The sequence below is a fragment of the Xiphophorus couchianus genome, chromosome 5 (genome assembly GCF_001444195.1).
Source record: "Xiphophorus couchianus chromosome 5, X_couchianus-1.0, whole genome shotgun sequence".
Classification (NCBI taxonomy): Eukaryota; Metazoa; Chordata; class Actinopteri; order Cyprinodontiformes; family Poeciliidae; genus Xiphophorus; species Xiphophorus couchianus.
The window spans coordinates 36,814,585-36,835,191 of NC_040232.1; the positions used below are offsets into that span (position 1 = coordinate 36,814,585).

A 20,607-nucleotide genomic window follows, 5' to 3' on the forward strand; every position below is an offset into this window, starting at 1 on the left:
TCGCCTTTAACGACTGAATGCAATCCAGTCAATTTGACTGCTCCATCGGAGCATGGACCCATTTGTAATTGTACGGGTTTTTCCTTATTGGTATTATTACTTTCTGCTAAAACACATTGGGCTGAAGAACCAGAAAATGATGGAAAACATCTAATATGGTAATCTGGTAGAGAAAGCTAGTCTGTTACTCAGACTAGCAGAAGTCGATGTGTTTAGCTAATAACCTTTAAACTATAAATCCTACAATCAAAAACCTTGAATTGTGTGAATCCTTGGATGATTCTTCATCACTTTGCTTTTGTGAATCACTAACACAAAAGTTAATTGTCAATCAATCAAGTCTATTTGTATAGTAAATTTCATCAACAAGGCAATTCAAAGTGTTGTACATGATAAAAACACAAAAATAAAAAGTCATAAAAACAACATACAGTCACCACTTGAAAAGATAGTAACAAACATTACATTTTGAGTCAGAGCCTTTTTCAGAATCATTAATACACATCAAATATATTGTTTACATCTTCATCACATTTTATGATTACATAAGAAATTAAGACATACCCGCGTAATGATTTTATTTTTTTTGGACATTTTGGTGATGGGGATGCTGTGGGGTTAAAAAGTTTATCTCTGCACAGTCATTGGCTTAAATTACACCAAACTTGGTACAGATGTTCCAGACAACACCCTCAGGCCACAGCCTGAATATGATTATGAAGTGTGTTGTATGTTGCCTCACATTTGATCAAATCTCAAAGTTGAGTGAAGAAAAACCACACATCATAAATAAGTAGTGGACAATTTTCTAAATATGACCACTGGGTGGCTAAAATTTAAGCAATTAAGCGCCGAAGACCTTAGCAAACTAAGCAGCTGCTTAGTTTGCTTTTGCCTTGGGCTGGCTCTAAATGTGACCAACTTTACAGAGCTTGTTTTAAGAACCCTGGGGAGAATGGACAAAGTAGAATGGAAAGGCAATCTACTACTACTTGATCTTTTCTTTTTTTTTCTTTTTCTCTCTTTCTCGCTCTTTTTTTTAAATCAGTCTGCTTTTATCAACTGGGTCACCTGATTTCCTAAATAGCCAGTACAAAATGTGTCAGGATGCATTTAAATGGAGAAACATGGGCTTCTGTCATGTTCAAGTACCATAACACAAAACTAGCACAAAAACATTTTCCGATTAGTCTGCTGAGCTGACGTAGACTAATTTTCTCTCCACATATTCCTAAGGAAAGAAAACTCTTTTTGTGTGTTTCACACAAACATCTACGACAATCAATGTTGGTCCTTCGAAAAAGAAGCTTTTCAGACATCTTCAGAATGTTTGTCAATGAGAGAGCGCAGGGCTTGGTGGCTTCCTCCTACCACCTAGAAGTTTTATCGGAGAATATGCTGGCCAGTCGACAAAAACTAATCCTAATCAAAGATTTCCTGCACTGCCTTATCTTTTATGTGGCATGAAAGCTCAAAATCTCCCACAGTGAAAAAGTTGTGCAATCTTTTGGCAGAGTTTGCAGGAGGCTACTTAAGAACTTTGACCGTGATTGGTATTTGTCATTTCCAAGCCACAGTTATCACCTCCAATAATCCATTTAAGGGTTCCCCCAGAGGCCACGCATGGGAAAGTGGCAGATCATATTACATTCAGAGTGGCAAGCGAGGCTCCAGCAAAGTCTTTTTTAATTTATTTAAAAAGCAATAGCAAGCAGCTTTCCATTGACTCATTCTCTTTTTGTATTTGTAAAAGTAGACTCAAACATTTGATGGTGTTCTTAAGACGTTATAAAAGTAATGTTATGCAGCTCTGAGAACCGCATCCACAGCAGAGGCAAATTTAGAAACTTAACAAAAAAAACCCACCACAATCTAACTTAAGCCTCTTCAAATAGTTCCAGTACAGTGAACCCTCGCTATATCGCGGTTCACCTTTCACGGTCTCGCTGCTTCACGGATTTGCATCGTGCATTGTGTTCTGCATTCTGATTGGCTAAACTATCTCTCCGCTTCTTCTCTACCTGTGTGTCAACAACGTTGCGGTTTAATATGTACACGTACGTAAAACAGCTTGCCATATTTAACATAATCGATGGTGGCATGTCGGTTTATAAGAATATTTTTGCCCAGAAGAAAAAAGAGCAGCAAGAACTACTGATAACTATGTTCTTCTCTCAAAAAAACACACCTGCACCGTGGGCTGTAGAAGAAAAAACCGCTACAGAGCGGAGTCAGGCTGCAGCGGCTCAGTCAGAAGATCAGTGAAATACACGTGTGTCACTATTTGTCCTACTGTACTTTTTTTTTTCTTTCATAATCATTTTTTATTTTCTCCCGTTCTAATCCAATAACTCGGGTCACGGTGGGGCGGCGCTGATCTCCGCAATTCGGGCACGGGAATCCGCTTTCAGTTCATATTAAAATTATTATTTTACAGTACAGTAGTTATTTGTAAAAAAATAATAATAATAATAATGTTTATACAGTACTTTTTATTTGTTAAACAAATGTTTGGGCCTGTAAAACGGTTTTGTTCTTTGGTTTCAATGTATTATGGAGTATTTCATTGTATAACAATAGTAAAAAAAAAAAAAAGGTTCCTACTTCGCGGATTTCGCCTATCGCGGGTTCTTTTTGGAACGTAACCCCCGCGAAAAACTAGGGTTCACTGTACTTATGTTTGTGCCTCATTATATGATGATTTTATAGGGGCATTTTATAGCACAGTCATTATTATGCTATTTATGTAGTTAACATAGTTACATAGTCAAGTAACTATGTTAACTTCAGTTGTTATAAAAATGCTACATAATCAAATTTGACTTTAAAAAATTTGACTTTGTCATTTAATGCTTTGAAATACAGCCTCTGTCTCTTTAAGAAACTCTTTCTTTTTCTGAAACTCTGCCTTTATAACATGGCTCCTCTATTAACCCTTTAACAAAGTGTTTACTAGCGTTTCACTCAGAAGTAGCTCCTATAATGAGCTCAGCAGATGCTCAGTTTCACCAGGTGTTTGCTAATTGATGCTGGCTAGTCTGAAGGAGCTGAGTGGGGGAGCTCAGCTCCTTCAAATCCAGCTCCACGATTACCACAAACCTGTCCATCCAAAGTGAGCAAGCCCAACCTGTCTGTCCACGAAACAAGACGTGTCCTTGCCGTCCAAAGAGCTGCACTGAGTCGTTCGTGCACCTCTGAATTTTTGCAACATTTAGCACTTTTTAAAAAACAAAAACACACTTTTTGCGATAAAAAAAAAAAATTCACTTCCCCTGCGCTCCTACCACCAATAAATTCTGGTACGGAATCACAAGAATGTTTAACTAAACAACAGTTTCAGAATTTGCACATTGATGCAACCAGTTTAACGCCTGTTTATGTATATTTCAAATAGAATTACAGTTTGAATCTCTTGACAAGTCTTGGTTTAATGTCTGCATTGTGTGTTGTTTAGAGTCCATCCCCTGTCTTGTTTTATGGTCATGTTGAGATAGATTTTAAGTTTGCTAAGATAAAATATGACTAAATTTGGTTCCAATTGCCATCAGGTATCCTTTTATGATCAATAATACAAAACCTCTCAGCTAGAGTGCTTGACAATTACAATACCAAGGTATTTACTAGGCATTGTGCTGCCTTAAATATTCATTCTTTGCTGAACATTTAATGGCTTAAGTGGGTTTTTGCTAATGCTGAAATGTTTTATGCCTTTGAACCTTGACAAATTACTAAACTCCCTGAGCAATTTTAATGAATAAAAGCAATTGTATAACATATTTCATGACAAAGAGAGATGGAGAGACTGATAATGATATAAAGACGGAGTCAATTTAGGGTTAGACTAGAGCAATCTGTGACAGTTGGTGTAACGAAAGTTCTCATTGTGAGGTTTTTGAGGCATTCACTTCTGAATGCCACTCACTCATGCCCATTCAGTCATTGATTTCCACCCTCCAACGCCTCACCAGCCAGTCAGTCATCTCTCCACGCAGACTGATGAGCAACTCTCTCTCACTGGGGGAGTCAAAAAAATTAATTCCTATGAATTGACCCAATCCATTGACTGAGTAACCTCGAAACATGCAGAAATTCACCCCTTCGGTCAGTCGGCCGCTGCCTTAAAGGTAGCGATCATGCTTGGAGAGATGTGGATTTAATTTATTCCAAGGCTAAATGGAGCTAAAACGCTCGGCCACACAGATTTCATTAAAGTGCCTTGGCAGGCTTAGTTTGGTGCAGTTTAAGTCAGAGGGAGTTACAGAACCTCAGATAAAACATGAACTTTCATACATAAGCAATATGTGGAGGCAGGGAGGCGAGGGAAGGATCCCCAAAATAAAAACAGCCACAGGCAAAGACAAAAGGTTATTAAATAATTTTGTTAGATTAAAATAGTTCAATTAAATGTGTGCATTTGTGTCAGCAGTGTTGATCCCACTACCTGTCAGCAATAATATAATTTTATCACATTTTAGGGCAGTATTCTGTAAAATCGACTCGTACCTCATATTCTAAAGTTATTCTCTCATCAAAAACATACATGTGTTGCCTTGATTCTTTCACGTAATTTTGAGAAATCCTTCAATCTCCTCTGGCAACCATTCTCATCAAAACACCTAGATGGACCTACTTCCGTCTTCAAGACGCAAGTCTTCCTCAGAGCTGCAGCTGCAAAGTTTCCGCTTCATTGAACGCCCACACCCCGCAACTTCCCCACTCAGCTCCTTCAGACTAGCCAGCAGCAATTAGCAAACACCTGGTGGAACTGCAGATCCACTGAGTTCATTATAGGAGCTACTTCTCAGTGCAACGCTGGTAAAACCTTTGCTAAAGGGTTAGTAGAGGATCACTGTTGTGATGACTTTCTGAAGACGAAGTCACAGAAAAAGGAGGAGCTTTTAAAGAGACAGAGGCTATATTTCAAGGCGTTAAAGTAGGAAGTAAAATTAATTTTAAGCCAGGGTTTCCCCCAGTGTTTTATAAGCTTGGCAAGCATTTTTAAAATGGTTGCATTTTTTAAGCCTTTATTGTTGGTGTTCAGCTGTCAATTTTCCAATAACACATAATTATCAAGTGATATTTTTAAATTTTCTGTCAACTTTAAACATTTTTTAACTGAAAAACACAACGGGCCGCTGGATGAATGTCTGCCCAAGCACCCAACAACCGGGATTAACAAGTTTTTGGGGGAAACCTTATAGGTAATATTTGATATATAGCATTTTTATGCTATATATATATAGTATTTTTAACTGAAGCCAACATAGTTGCTTGATTGTGCTATAAATTGGCACTATGAGCCTGGAAGACACATAATACTCCCCCTTTCATAACTAAACAGCTAAATGTATTCACCCCTGTCCAAATCTGTGTCCACTGTAATCCTTTCATCCAATAAAAGAATGGGTTTTAATCCACCTTCGGCTCTGCAGCTACTTAACTGGACGCTGTTGGAATGACACCTGGGTCCAATTGTGCTTGGAAAAACTGTCAGATATGAAATATATTTTCGTGCATCAATCCACAGCGGCTTACAGGACAGGCCGCTACCCCTGGGGTTATTAAATTTGTTCCTTTGTGCCAGACGACTAAATCCATTACAAAAGCCAGTTGGAGGGACGTTTGCTGCCTACCTGCAGGTTATGTCTCTCCAGTCTCATCTCCAGAATGTTATTCTGCTCTTCTAAACGCTGTCGATCTTTCTCCAACTCTTCAATTTTTTGCCTGAAAATTGCAATTACAACCAAAATAGTTACCATTACAGAAAATGTGTGTGAGGACAGGGTCTGTTAATAAATCATCACCAGAGCAACCATGGTTTTTATATGACTTAGAATGTCAGATTTTATATTAATCGGGATTTCTGAAGATTTCAGTAAAAAAAATTTAAAAAAAGAAACAATATATATTTAAAAGGTGAAGTATTATGTAAAAATCTAAATTTTTGTGCTTTACATCATCTTATTTTATTCCCTCATCAAAAACATACCTGAAGTTTCTGGAGACAGAATGTTTAATGTTAATATTATGATTACTCCTTATAGCAACTCAAACCTCAGAAATAAATCACAGCTTATTGCTGACGAAGGTGGCTATTTAGACAGCTATAGCCAAGAATGTTAACAGAAAGTTGATTGGAATGAAAAATGTGTTGTGAAAAATGGTGCAAAACAAGGATAACCGTGGTGTTGGCTCACTGTGTTTTATCAAGTTGATTGAGCCAGGTCTAAAACTTAGATAATTAAAGTGAACACCCGTTTTGAAATCCTGCAGAGATCCTGAGTAATTACAACTAGTTGTATAAATTTAATACCTTAGTATGTTGACCTCTTCTTTGTTCAGTGAAGAGCTGCAGTCAACTGAAGAAGCCACTTGCGTCTTTACAATCTCCAACTCAAGCTCCAGCTAGAACAGACAAGAGAAAAAATAAAATGATCTTAGTGCACCAACATTACACAAATGGGCCGTATGCCCGGCAAAAACCTTCAGCCTGCAGACAAAGTGACGTCACGAGTGTGACCTCCCAGAGCTGGGGGGAACAAAGCTGCTCACAGACGAAGACTATCATTGGTTTTAGCTGTGAAATAATTATCAACATAATGCACTAAATCTTAAATGCACGTCTGATAAATAAAAGAAAAAGGAACGAGATGCTTTGCTATTAATTGTGAACATACAACTAAATAAGGTACAAAGGTGTCACATTTCACAGGTCAAGAAAAGTTTTATTTACAAGAAAATAAAAGGGTCAGGGAAGTATGTCATTTATGCTAGCTTGACTTTGACGATATTAGATGAAGATGTGCTGCGGAATTCGGTGTGTTTCGGTTCAGTTAAAAAAAAAGAAAAATATGACCCACAAACACGACTCTGACAGATCATCAGTACAACGGGAGTTTAGATTAGCTAATTAACCACCGCTGTGTTCGGACGATTACTTAATAATACTCACAAAATAAACATAAAGAAACATGATTCTTTAACAGACTGAATGTTCTGTTCTTTGTGAGAAATATTTGTATGTTTTTTGGTGTTGCATCTTGATACACTGGTGGAGCTGTTGTCAGTCAATTGCCATGGTAACAGACCTGTGCATAGCATAGCATACACAGAGAGCAAGAAAAATTAAAATTAGGAGTGCTTTAGAGTTGTTCTTCGCTGATTTTTTTGGGCCGCCCAACCAGAAAAACCAATAATTAAATTAAGAATACCTACATCTCCAGATTTCATTTTGTTAACAGAATTGTTCTACCATGGCAGAGCAGCTGGGTAGGCATGTAAAAGGGCTATCGGGTAAACTGTGAAGTCTAGTGCATACTTACCTTTTGCAGCTGCAGTTTGAGCGTCCCTGTCTCCTCTTGGGCCTTACTGAGCTGAGCCTGAATTGGAAAAAAAGAGAAGCAAGTGTTTCTAACAAAAAAGTGAAAATGTACCTATTTTAACGCAAGGTTTCCCTCGGGGTATTATTAGCACTCCATTTACCCAATGCCAGTCTAGGCATCATTTATTTACTTTAAATAGGTCATTTAACCCTTAAAAGTTTAGCAAAGACAGATTTATAGATGACTTATTGAACTGGATGTGAAGCCTGCGCCTAGCAAGGCATCATAAATTATTATAACGCGGTTTTGAAAAGCCACTAAAAATGGCTTTTCGGAAGCCTGTATCGGCATTTATATAATCTCTCTGTGAAGGCGAATACTGCACCAATGTAGACACCAAAAATAAAAGCCTGAGTGCTTGCTTGGGTCACTCAACGCAAACCTTAAAATCTTAAAACTGTCAAAGAATATCAAGCATAAGAAATATGCAAAGAAAAAAAGAAGAATAAATAAGTTAAAGACAGTCGTCACACACCTCCATCTCTGCATTGTGGTTTTGTGTCTTCTGCAGAACGTCTTCTGCCTCTTTGACTCGTTTACTGAGTTGAGGAGAATACTCGTTTGACGCCAGCTCACCGTCGTAAGACTCCAGTATAGCACGCATGCCATCACGTTCCTGGAACACAAACATTCAAGCAGTCATGCAGCAGCAAGTTTAAAGACAGAGAATTCCCTCGGTGTACGATAAGCCTGGCGGGCCACCAGGCTTTACTTGTGTCCCCACCAGGCTAAACATCATTTATTAAAGGGGTTTCTTACACACCAGTGACAGTAATAGCAAAGGCAGGCTAAAGAGTTTCTTTGGTGAAACGGTTAAAACCACCATGGCAACATGTGGTCAGAATCGGACACTGAGGTCAAGTCTCTTTCTTTATTTACTGGAGCTCAGCAACCACTTCCTGTCTTTACCGGTCTACATGCTAACAACTTCAATGAATTTTTAAGACTTTATAGTTGGTGTTTAAATGTTGTTAAAGTGTCTTCCAATTACCAAGTCACATTTTCTAATTTTCTTTCAACTTAAAAAAAGTTCTTTAACTCAGAAAACATGGTGGATTGCTGAATGGCTGCTCTAGGGTCCCCTCCATTAAGCTTAATAAATTTTCTCAGGGAAACCCTACAAACACCTGTCTTTTCCAGCAGCCATTCTACAACACATACAACCAACTGACCAGTTCCCATTGGGTTGCTAGGTGAGGGGCAGCGCTCGCCGATTCTGAGGTTACAACCGGGAGGTTTTACAGACACCAAAATACATTACCTTATTGCCAGAAAATGGCTGGATGGTGTTTTGTTTTTTTAACACTTTGACTGCTTCTACAAGCAGGAGAAACCCAAATGGAAGTACAAAAACACGCTTTAACTATGTCAGTATTGTCTGTGTTTGATGAACGTGCTTTCTGTAAATTCTTCTTTTGCTGTTCTTACTTACTCGACACTGACGCCTAGCAGAGCAACTGCAGTTGGGTTAGTTCTCAACTTTGAAGAATTTGTCTAAAACAATGACTGGCTTGCTTCAATGTGGGACTAATTATTCAGCTGAAAAGACTTCAACGTTAAGTTAACGCAAGCGATAAAACTTTAACACATTAATATTACATAATGTAGACTAATGAATCTATCTATCTTGACCTGAAAGCATCTCTCCCATTGAGGGTAAGCGAGTTCACAGCAGCGCATCTCGACACATGAGGAGCATCGAATGACAGCGAAAAACAAGTTTTTTCCCAGCATAATATGTCTGAATGCTGAAAGTAGCCAATATTACTTATTAATCCTTCTGTCAGACGTCATGGACAAAGTGGAAATGCAGAGAAAAACATATAGATGAGCACGGAGATGACCAGGAGCAGCTGCCGCGCAAATGTCCTCCACAGCCATTCCTCTATGCAGAGCCATAGAGGGTAAAATCCCTGTGGTGGAGTGAGCTCTGAGACTCCCCTGGAGGATCCTGACCAGCGGATATATGAGAATGTGAAATAGTCTCACACAACCAATGTGAGAGACGCTGAACAGACAGAGGACTTCCAGCTGAGTTATCTCTGTAACGCAGACACGGGCAGCGGCGAAGTGCAGCCGTGAGCACTACGCAACACGAGAGTTTATGGATGGGACAGAGGAGATGAGAGAGCTTTGAGGATGAAGAGAGAAGCCAGGAAGAGTCATCGCTCTCTGAGTGAGATCGTCTGTAAGGAGAGCGCATGCAATGCGACTAGCGGCAGCAGCCATTAGCAAACAACTGGTGGAAATATGCAACTGCTGACCTTTTCACACAAACTACTTCTCAGTCCAACGCTCCTAAGAACGCTTGTAAATGGCATCATGGAGGAGCATTGTTGTGATGAAGTGCTGAATTGAGATTGTCGGAAAGGGTAGCAGGTTCTTAAAGAGACAGGAGTTAATGTCATGGTGTCAGATACAGCTGGGATGTCAAGTTCTTTGAAGTTGTTTTTGATATGCTCTTCAGTCGCTCTGCTCTGAAATTCAAACCCTGATTTTCATGTAGTTTTGCAAAAAGGTTTCAAGCAAATTTTTAGTTTTTTACTTTCTGGATGCAAACGTCGCACGATAGCAGCAGACAAACTCCAATTAAATACAGCACAACAACCTACTGAAAAATGTTATTTTAGATCTCAAGTAAACAGACAAATCCCCCACAGATTGCTAAACAATGTAAATGAATGTTATGCATTTGAAACGCGCTAGCACAATGCAGACGCTCAAGGTAATGTGCAAGAGGGAATAGAAAACTAAACATCACTAGGAACACAAGTGAAAACCAGACAGAACAAATACGTTTGGAGGTCAGCGTTTGCTCCACATACCAACCAGGAGGGCTTCCAGCTGTTTGTCTATTAACCTGCAGGAAAATACAATTCATCACTTTTCTGTGATAAAATGAAAAATTTAATTTAAAAACGAACATGGCGAAGGAGAACAGAGTGATAAAACCTATTGCTGTTTTCACCATCTATTGTTGCCAAATTGCTTTTCTGTCAACCTCATCTGGTGGCTAAAGATTTCTGTACCCCTAATAGGTCAGTCAGTCGTCCCACAGAGTTACATACCGAAGGTGATGGTAAGTGCAGGTATTTAGTGGGTGAAGCCTTAAGGCAAAGATTAAAAAAATAAAGATAAAAATCAGTTATTTGAAACTGAAAAGAAATGCTGGACTAGTGGGCAAACTATTAAAAAGCTTTATGCGCGTGACACAGAGGACGAGCGATGAACCTTCCAGAAAACAGACGGACGATTACGTTCATGTTGCCACGTTCCATCATAAAGATCAACACATTTCCTGTAATTAAAGGGGCAGCGTTAAGTAAAATAAACAGTCTTGAGCCTTCCATAATGTAATAATGTTATTTCCTCTCCAAAAACATGGTTTATTGTTGCTGTGATTCTTTCATGAATGTTTGAGAAATGCTTTAAACTCCATGGCAACCAATCAGCTGTGCAAAGCACATGGTTGGACCTAGCTCTGCCTTCAGGGTGCAGCTTCTTCTTAGAGGTCCTCACACACAATTCCATAGTCAGCTCCTTCAGACTAGTCATCGCCAATTAGCAAACACCTGGTGGAACTATATACCTGCTGAGCTCATTATAGAAACTACTGCTCAGTGAGCCACTGGGTTTTTAGAGGAGAGATGCCGTGATGACTTGCTGAAGGGGGAGTTTCAGAAAGCGTAGGAGCTTTTAAAGAGACAGAGGCCCAATTTCAAGGTGTTTAAATTACAAAGTCAGATTTATTTTAAGTCATATTTGATATATATAGCACTTTTACAACAAGTTAAAATAATTACTTGATTCTGCTGTAAAATGCCAATATGTAGCTGAAAAACACATAATTCTGCCCCTTTAAAATGTGTTGTCTTAATTAATATGAAGCCAGTTTTGCTTTTCTAGACAAAGAGCATATTTAGAACCTCGTCATGATGTCATTATCGTCTCATCCGGTTTATGCTTGATCCTCCCCGTTTTATTCTGCTTTTTTGTGAATGATCACGGTGCCTGGAGTAAATAATAGCACAGACCATTATTTAGTCCAGTATCCCTGCAAACATGTTCTGTAATATCACAGTCTCTATTACATGATGTAGTTTTAAACAACGGTGGAAGGAAACCTTAAAGGTTTCCAAGTATACCTTTTAAAAAGATAGTTATCATTGGTATTGGCAAATGCGAGAAATGTATGTAAACTTTTGAATTTGAGGAAGGTTATAAGAAAATCTAAAAAAAACATGTTCTTGTTAAGTTTTCTGGAATTTGTATTTAAGTTTTTTTATTCCTTTATTGTCATTGTGCAAGAAAGCATAACAAAAATTTAAAAAAAGAAAAAAAGAAAGCAACTCTTGAAGGCACTGAAAATAAATAAATAAATTCAGTATATTTAGATCCATAAATATACTTAATTAAATAGCATAAATATACTTTGGTCTCCTCTAACTTCAGATGCTGAGAAAAGAAATGCGTGCGTGTCGTCTTATCCAGCGTATGTAAATATCTGCTTTCAACTGTGTGTGATTAGTGTGCTAAGAGATTGTAGATGACCTGGGGAATAACGCATGCTGAGAAATCGATATCACACGGCGGTCTAGTCAAATACTGCAGTGGGAAAAAGCACGGGATACAAGCCAGAGGAGTCACATGATATCCAGCGGAGAGTTTGGAAAAGCAAGGATTGATGGGAGAATGGAGAATTCTGTGCAGGCCTTGAGATTCAAATCCCTCCTGCGGCCAGTTTTTGAAGCAACTTGCTGATTTTAGTATAGATGCATACTTGGAGTGGGTGTGTGTATGTGTGGGTGGGTGTGTGTGTGTGTTGTTTTTTTTTTATTGATTGGCAGGTACCTTGGTTAACAAAAGTAGTCGTTTCTGTAGTCGTCGAATGAGCGCGTCCTGAGCCTCTCTCTTCTTCTGCTCTTCCACGGTTCTGCCGCACTGCTGGGTCAGCTTTGCCCCGACCTCACACTGGGAATGCTCCAAGCTCCTGACTCTGACGGCCCGACAGAAATGAATAGCAGGACGAGAGATTTTTGTGTGCAAAAGTGGAGGGAAGGGAAAAAGGAGAAAGCAGATTGATTAGGGCTGAACGTTCAGACAATTTGGGAAGAGCAATTTAAAGCCAATTTCTAATAATATTTCCTCAAAGACAACCTACCTACCCACCTGTCTGCCTGTGTGGCTGACTGATGAGCGTCTAGAAATCATTTGAGGCAGAGATTTGTGTCAAGTCTGATCAATAGGACAATAATTACAACGAAAGCTAATAATTATGCTGCAGAAGTCCCTTTGCAGACTCTCGCCCATTCATCATCCTGAGGTTTTGCTGTGTCTAATGTGTCGTAATGAGCCGAAAACGCTCAGCACAGGAGAAATGCTTGTTAACCAACAAAATCTGGACACGAGCGCAACATTAATAACCGCCAGCACGCATGCAGTCCCTGCAGACATCACCTCAGTCTAAACAGGACGAGTTTAATTAGTAAATTCCCTTTCTCAGAGCAGAGAGAATGTTAACACTCATAACCTCACACACAGACACACACACAGACATGCACACCCACGCCTGCCGTCAAGAGTGCTATCAGAGTCAGGACCACTTTAATTAACTTTGTGACAATTAAAGACTTCACAGAGATAGACTCTTAATAGATGCATAGAGAGAGAGAGAGAAGAGAGAAAAGAGGAGAGAGAGATGCAATGCAAACAGAATGAGAGAAATAAGTCTGAAACAACAGAGATAGTGGAGGATTTTGTGTGTTTAGTCAGACAGTGTGTGTTACCGGCTGCTGAGTGTGTAGTTCTGCTCTTTCAGAGCAATTTCTCTGTGCTGGATCTGAATCACCTCCCTGGACAGATCCTCCGGTTTCCTGCAGACACACAAAGCACTGGGTAGTGAGCGCACGCATATGCAGAGAGATCACAAAAAAAGAAAAAGAAAAAGAAAAAACTATATGAGAGCCAGAGCAGAGAGAGTGTGAAAACAAAGAGACGTCACTCCATTCTGTTAGCCACTGGGTGGCTCGGTAATAAACCGAGTTAAATTCAAATTATTATAGAAAACAAAGTCATTCAGTGATATATGGTGACACGTAAGAATGACATTTCGGGCGTGCCGTGGTGGCGTAGTGGTTAGCGCGACCCGTATTTGGAGGCCTTGAGTCCTCGACGCGGCCGTCGCGGGTTCGACTCCCGGACCCGACGACATTTCCCACATGTCTTCCCCCGTTTCCTGTCAGTCTACTGTCATATAAGGGACACTAGAGCCCACAAAAGACCCTCTGGAGGGGTAAAAAAAAAAAAAAGAATGACATTTCACCAGAATGAATTTTAACCGGGCCAATCAGGAAGAGAAGGAGAAGTTGTGAACGATGACGTTGATTTTCTGCACTGTCTTAGATTTGTAGTCTGCCTGAAGTTTTAGCAACAGCAGCAGAGGAAGTGAACGAAGCCGTTCAGTCCATGTTGGCCACATTTCCAAATATCAAATTAACATTAACAGCCATCTTGTTCAGCACTTCTCTCTTTACAGTGGAAGACGTTTTTTTTACAGAACAGACAACTTACGGTAAGCTTCTTAAGAGTCGAACTGGCACATAACAAACGTCATGGGGAAATGTTACCGACTGAGTAAACATGACATACGTTTGAATTATTCCAGAAGGACACGGTCGGTCTCTGTCTCAAATGTTATTGTTTACATCACAACGTGTCCATACACTTCCCCCTTTTAATATCAGTGGCTCTGGCTCGGAATCCATCGCATGTGGCTCGCATTCTAAAACCGCTTTTTAGCCACAGTTTCACATAACATGGGAGATTGATGGCTTCATGTCAGAGAATTGGTAATGATTTGTTTCGACAGCTCAGACCTCAACTTTTCTTTGTTTTCTCTCCTCTACTGCATCTACTATGTTCATGTGACTAGCCTAGCCTAGCATAGCCTACTTACCTCTGACTGAAGCATAGAGGTGTAGACAAATGTACACCAAGGCCAATTAGGGGGGTGTACCTTTACAAACTTTATCAAACTGGTTGCATTCTAGAGCAGTGTTTTTCAGGAAAACTTCTGAATTTTTTGTTTTCCGTTTTCCAATCATTTTATTTAATACATGTTAAAATAATTGATTTAAGTGTTATTTCTCATTTTCTGATTGGCTGCCAGTCAAATTCATCAAGCTAGCTTAGCAAGAACGAAATGGAAAAGTTTCAAACAAGAAAGAGACCAAAGGAACAGTCCAGAACTGTCGCTATGGAGAACACTACTGCAAAAAAAACCTATAAGAACGGTGGGAATACATTAAAATATGATGCGATCAATAGAAAATATATATTAAACAATTTATAATCAAAACAGGGGATTATGATGAAAATATTATTATCTGGTAATGATAAAATTTTCCACCACAAAACTCGGAGTGGCAATATAAAATCCAACACTATGAGGCAGTATTTATCTCAAATAAATGCAAAAAATGATTAAATATTGAACAAAAAATATTCTATAAATTTAGATTTATTTACATATACAGCGCATATGGAAAAGTTTGGAAACCCCGGGCTCTGGACTAAACATGACAATGCAAATTGTGCCGACCAACTTGGTGTGCAGTCTCATCAGATCAAACCTCCCTCATGTCAGGCCCAGCGCTGAGGCTGGCCTGGCCGGGGCAAAGCCAGCTGCTGAAAACACATGGGAGAGCAGATGCCCTCTGCTAGAGCAAATCAAACACCAGGTTTCCAATTCGACCGGTGCTCCGGGTAGAAAGCGCTCACTTTGTTTTGTGCTTCATCATGTGCTGGCACCTTCCAGCTTTTCTCTTTTTATTATTTTGACCAAAAATAATGTGCAGCACCTGGTTCTCCATCGACAAACGGTGTAAATCAAACTGTGTGGTGTGGATGTGTTCCACCTACTCCAGAGATGATTCTACAGTAAATGGGTTTATGTGCATTAACATGTGCATGCATGCATGCGACGCGCAGGTCTTCAGTGCATGCAACACGTCAGAACTGCTTCGCTGCTCACGTGGAAGCCTCCGTCTGTTCTAACAAGTTGGCCAGGTGTTTCAGTGAGCTGAGGCGCAGTCGTTTAGAAAGACTAAAGCTCCACCTACTGGTCTTTTTTTTTTTTTTTTGTATTTCACTAGAAACACATTGATGATAAATACACTCCTCAAAAAAATAAAGGGAACACTCAAATAACACATCCTAGATCTGAATGAAAGAAATATTCTCATTGAATACTTTGTTCTGTACAAAGTTCCATTTGCACAACAGCAGGTGAAATTGATTGTCAATCAGTGTTGCTTCCTAAGTGGACAGTTTGATTTCACAGAAGTTTGATGTACTTGGAGTTATATTGTGTTGTTTAAGTGTTCCCTTTATTTTTTTGAGCAGTATATATATTTTTTAAAGAGGGCTCTTATGCTCATTGACACAATCATACTGACCTTATGTTGAGTCCTGTAGACTGTCCGATGTTTTCCCAGGCCTGCAGCTTCTCAACCAGCCTCTAAAAGTGACCAAACATCATTTACTGTCAGAGCAAAGGCAACAATATTCATTTATGTGTGCATTATGTATGCAAAAAATTTTAAAAGTCTACCATAAGAGATTTTTGTTTGGGAACTGTTTAAAATTATACATTTACCAGAAGAAAACAAATCATTTACATTCTAATGAGCAGTATAATTTTTTTTTTTTTATTTTGGAAAAAATTTAAAATACGTTTGATATCTTAGCGGTGGCTAGGAGTTTGAAACTCCTGGTCTAGATTCTCAGTTATGCTAGTCTGAATCTAGTATCCACATCATTTTTTGTAGGTAACTGTGACAGCAGACAGACAGTTTACCTCTTTCTCCAGCTCTATGTTGACCAGCTCTTCTTTTTTCTTCTCCATTCTCTCCAGTTTCTTCCTCAGGCCCTCCACCTCCTCCTTCAACAGGCTGCAGTTCTCCCTGCTGTCCCTGTTCAGAAGAAAAACCCAAACCTCCTCATCAATCGAAGGAATGAAATATTTGATCTGCCATCAAAATGTGTTCATTTATTGTTCATGGAGACAGTTCTCGCCTAACATACTGTAGATGACAGCAAATACATGTTATTAATAAAAGGAGTTATCACTTCAGGTTTGACACTGTATGTCTGAAGAATGTGGGGGTCCAAGCATAATCTATAGTCAAAGTTTAGAAAACTGCAAGAAACTTCAACTGTATGGGTCTCCTTCCAAATAAAGCAGTGGGATAAACACAAATAAAAGAAAGCAAACGGACCTCAGGAAGGCGTTGTCTTCCCTCAGACGCTTCAGCTCTTTTTCCAAATCTGGAACTCTTGCCACCTCGGACTTCACACTCTTCACAATGGCGACATCTTGTTCCTGGAGAGCTATACGTCTCTCCAGCTCCTGAAAATTCAGGCAGAAAATCGGTCAAAGCAGAGCTAAACTATTCTGAACTGAAAACATGGGCGCATTAATACAAACACTGATTTTAACGAGTCTGAAAACTGAGGGGAAAAAACTAAAACTAGGGTTTCTTTTTCTCTTCTTGTCCATGTGCAACTACTCACAAGCCGCGCTGTCTACATCTTTTATGCGATATAAAAATCACCATGTCATCGTTATTTTTGCTGACTTAATTTAACCTACAAAAGTGTTATGCTCATTTTAGGATGAGTGTAAAAACTTCCAAAAGTATTTCCATCACTTGAACCTTGACATGTTGGACATGTAAAATCTGAAAATATCCCTTAATATCACAAGGATTTTATGTAAATAAGCCAACAAAAAGCAAATTAATTGTGAAATTGTGGGTTAATGATATATGGTTTTTCTATTAAATTTAATATAATTTTTATTTATTTCTCATTACCAGTCTGACAAGTTCCCTGTAGTAGTAAATGAATCAATGTAATCGTGTTCGTCTGTGACTTATTTATCTCAATATAAATACAGCTGCTCCGTTTTGGGTTTTTGCTGCAAAGGTGCTTCTAAAAAGTATTGACTTGGTGCGTATTAATCATGCCAGATACTTTCTTTTTCTTTATTTTTTAGCATAAATGTTTGTAACTCATGTAATGTAAAAGTAAAAAGTTGGATAAACTGTGTGTGTCAGTGCAATGTACCTTGATTTTGATGACATGCTCTGAACAAGAAGACTGTTCTGCTTGGAGGCTTTGGCAAAGCTGAGAAGCTTCTAAATACTTTCTGGGGGGTAAAAAAAGAAGAATTGTGTGTGATTAACGTTTTCCTCAGTGTAGAGGAGCAGGATGTCCATGATGAAACTGGAAGGATCTCTGGACCTGCGCTGCAAGTCCAGCTGTTCTTGCAGCTCTTGGTTCTCCAGAGTTTGGGAAGAAATTGTTGCATCTTGGGTTTGAATCTTTTGCCGAAGGTCTCTGATTTCATCTCTCAGAGACGTGACGGTCTGGATACAGCGAGCAATTCAAAGATGGAGATCAAGAGAGACCAGAAATCTAAAATGTATTCTCTGTGTGTGGGGGTGTGCGTGCGCGTGTGTGTGTGTGTAACCTGGTCGACTGTCGTCAGTTTGGCGTCTCGCTCGTCCAGCTTCTTGTTGAGGCCGTCCAGGTTCTTACGAAGAGAACCGTTTGCCTCCACCTGCTCTGACAGGTTCTTCCGTGCTTCTTTCTCTCTCTCCTCTAATACTTTTATTCGCCCCAAAAAGTCCTGGTTGCGGTAAACTTCTTGCTGCAATATTTTTTTTAAATAAATCAATAAAAACAGGTACTTCTTCTGATGACAGAGTAGGCAGGCAAAAGCAAAAATTTGCAGCAAATACTATTTAAGTAGAAGCAAATATGGCTGTGCTTGATGTAGAGGAGAGCGATATGGACTTAAAAGTTTTATATTTTGTTTTGAGCTGCAACTAAAGTTTATTTTGGTTATTGATTAATCTATTAATTATTCAGATGAATCATCTGATTAAAAAAAAGGCCTATTCAGATTTTAATTTAACCTTAAACCTTTTTAATGTAACATCATAAATACATTAAAAAGATGCAAATACAAACATCTTTTTTTTTTAAAAAGAAACGAAACATTTTATTGCCTAAATGGAACAGCATTCATTTAGTAAATCTGAAGCAGTCGAAGCTAAAATTAGGCCACTTGAGGAGTTTTGGCTAAAACATATTTACAGACAAAAGGTGCTTTTATCTTAAAATCACAACACAATTAATCTGATTAATCGTTTCAGCCCAACCTTTTTTTTTAAGTAACTGTATCGCTGTGAGTGTATGTTACAGCAATAAAATAGAAAATAGAAGAAAAATAGCAAAAGTAATCCGCCCAACAATTCGCACAGTTTTAGGGGATTTTAAACATCATTAATCGGAATTCATTGAGACGCTGATTAATAAACATCTTATAAGAAATTTGTTGCCATAAATGACATACATCAATTAAAATAGGATAATGAGAAGCACTGATCCACTTTTTTCCCCACTTACAACACTGATACCGATATCTGAGGTTTAGTGTCGGCCGATACCGATCACTTAACAGAAAAACAGAGCTGAATGGATTTAAAATATTTCTTTTTTAAAACACGGATATAAAAGTACTGAATTTACAAATTCATTTGATAACTCTGCACCAATACGGCACAATGAAATACACCAACAGCTTCACAAGCCTAGACAAACGTGTAAAAACAACTTTCAGTTTTTCAGTCAGTGCTATTAGGAGTAGAAGAGCCAATTAAGATAAATAATATCAATAAAAAAAAACTAACAATAACAATAGGTTGACTGTCTTGGTCAAACATGTAAAATTTAAAACAACAAACCTTCTTCCAAATGGTTCACTAAGTGCAATTAGGAATACTAAATATAATGTAACATAAATAAAGCGTGACGTCACTCTGAGCACAAAGCGTAGAATTAGACTGAATAGATCTGTGCTTATGGATTTGGCACATTGTCAGATACCCAATCTATCGGAACCGATACAAATATTGATATCAAATCATCGGTGCATCTCTATTAGACACTGAACTTGTCTTGTACCTCCAGGTTTCGAGCGCTTTCAGAAGCTGCCTTCTCCAGTTCGAACCGAGCTCTTTTGTGACTCAGCTCCATCTGTTTCTTCTCCTGGTCTAGCTGCAGGTAGCGGTGCTGAGAGTGAACCCTCTCTGCTGCTTCCAGAAACTACAAATAAATCAAACGATAAAATAAACATTAAATCCAACTAACCAATGTTAAGGCTAATTAGTGGTCTTGATAAGTTCAGCTCTATGTAAATGATTTCTTCGTACCTCCATGCTGCGCTTATAGTGAGGCTGCAGGTTCCCGCTCCCCGACTGCTCTGACGGACGCTGTGGATGTTCATGGCGACTAATGAAGGTATTAAAGGACTTCAGGGTCGTTAAAATAGTGGTGTCATCTTCCAGATCCATTTTAAATGCTCTGGCTGTAAAAGAATGCTAATAAGAGGCAAAAAAATATGAGTGAAAATCATCATAACAGCGATAGAAAAAAACAACACATGGATTCTATGGTAACCTTGAAATACAATCGTAAGTAATCCTTAAGCGATTTTTAAAAATGATTAACCATAATTATTAAGTTCAAATAATTATTTTTCATTACATTCTTCATAACAGATTGATTACAAAATCATCTTGTAGATGACTCAACCAACAACATATATTGTGATGCAATATATGTTGTTAAACATCAGGTAAAGGTGAGGAAGACATGCGTTATTGGAAACTCTTGCAATGCAGTAGAATCAAAACTGCAACCTCCATTAAATCATTTAATTGTACAATAAATAAAGTTTTTTTTGTTTTGTTTTTTAGCACACCTGAATATATGTTGCACCCACTAAGTTTGACAAAGAAAACAATTAAATGTATTGGACGCTTTTCTATAAGCCAGAGGTGTCGATGTGTGCATACATGGAGGTTTTTCTTTGAATTAGAAATAAAGTTTTATCATAATTATTTGACTTTTCTACCCCCATTTTATTACCAACAAAATTGTGGGAAAAATAAAAATGAAAAAAAAAGGTCTTTGGCGTCAAAATATTCTGACAGTTTTGGTTTTTGCCAAACGTTTCTTCTGTTCTGGCGTCCAAATAATTTATTGGACTTTGTTTCTTTCTCACATGACTACCAACAAAAAACATTGCTTTGCTTGGTATACGTTTTTAAATCAGAACTAATTAATAATCCATATTGAAGCAGAAGGTTACTGT

The 20,607-nt window shown here is 38.6% G+C and overlaps 1 protein-coding gene across 1 annotated transcript in view; it reads right to left on the reverse strand.

Moving 5' to 3' along the window:
* The window catches only part of mad1l1 (mitotic arrest deficient 1 like 1), a 47,653-nt gene that overhangs the window by 26,536 nt on the left and 510 nt on the right, over window positions 1-20,607 (reverse strand). Inside the window, exons 2-15 of the mRNA XM_028018726.1 lie at window positions 19,664-19,831; window positions 19,416-19,556; window positions 17,917-18,096; window positions 17,688-17,812; window positions 17,511-17,592; window positions 16,661-16,791; window positions 16,240-16,354; window positions 15,839-15,900; window positions 13,169-13,255; window positions 12,234-12,378; window positions 7,858-7,998; window positions 7,323-7,379; window positions 6,314-6,405; window positions 5,634-5,724 (exon numbers count right to left, since the gene is read on the reverse strand). Coding sequence (XP_027874527.1) covers window positions 5,634-5,724; window positions 6,314-6,405; window positions 7,323-7,379; window positions 7,858-7,998; window positions 12,234-12,378; window positions 13,169-13,255; window positions 15,839-15,900; window positions 16,240-16,354; window positions 16,661-16,791; window positions 17,511-17,592; window positions 17,688-17,812; window positions 17,917-18,096; window positions 19,416-19,556; window positions 19,664-19,804 — 1,590 coding nt within the window. The 5' untranslated portion in view covers window positions 19,805-19,831. The remainder of the gene's footprint in view (window positions 1-5,633; window positions 5,725-6,313; window positions 6,406-7,322; window positions 7,380-7,857; window positions 7,999-12,233; window positions 12,379-13,168; window positions 13,256-15,838; window positions 15,901-16,239; window positions 16,355-16,660; window positions 16,792-17,510; window positions 17,593-17,687; window positions 17,813-17,916; window positions 18,097-19,415; window positions 19,557-19,663; window positions 19,832-20,607) is intronic.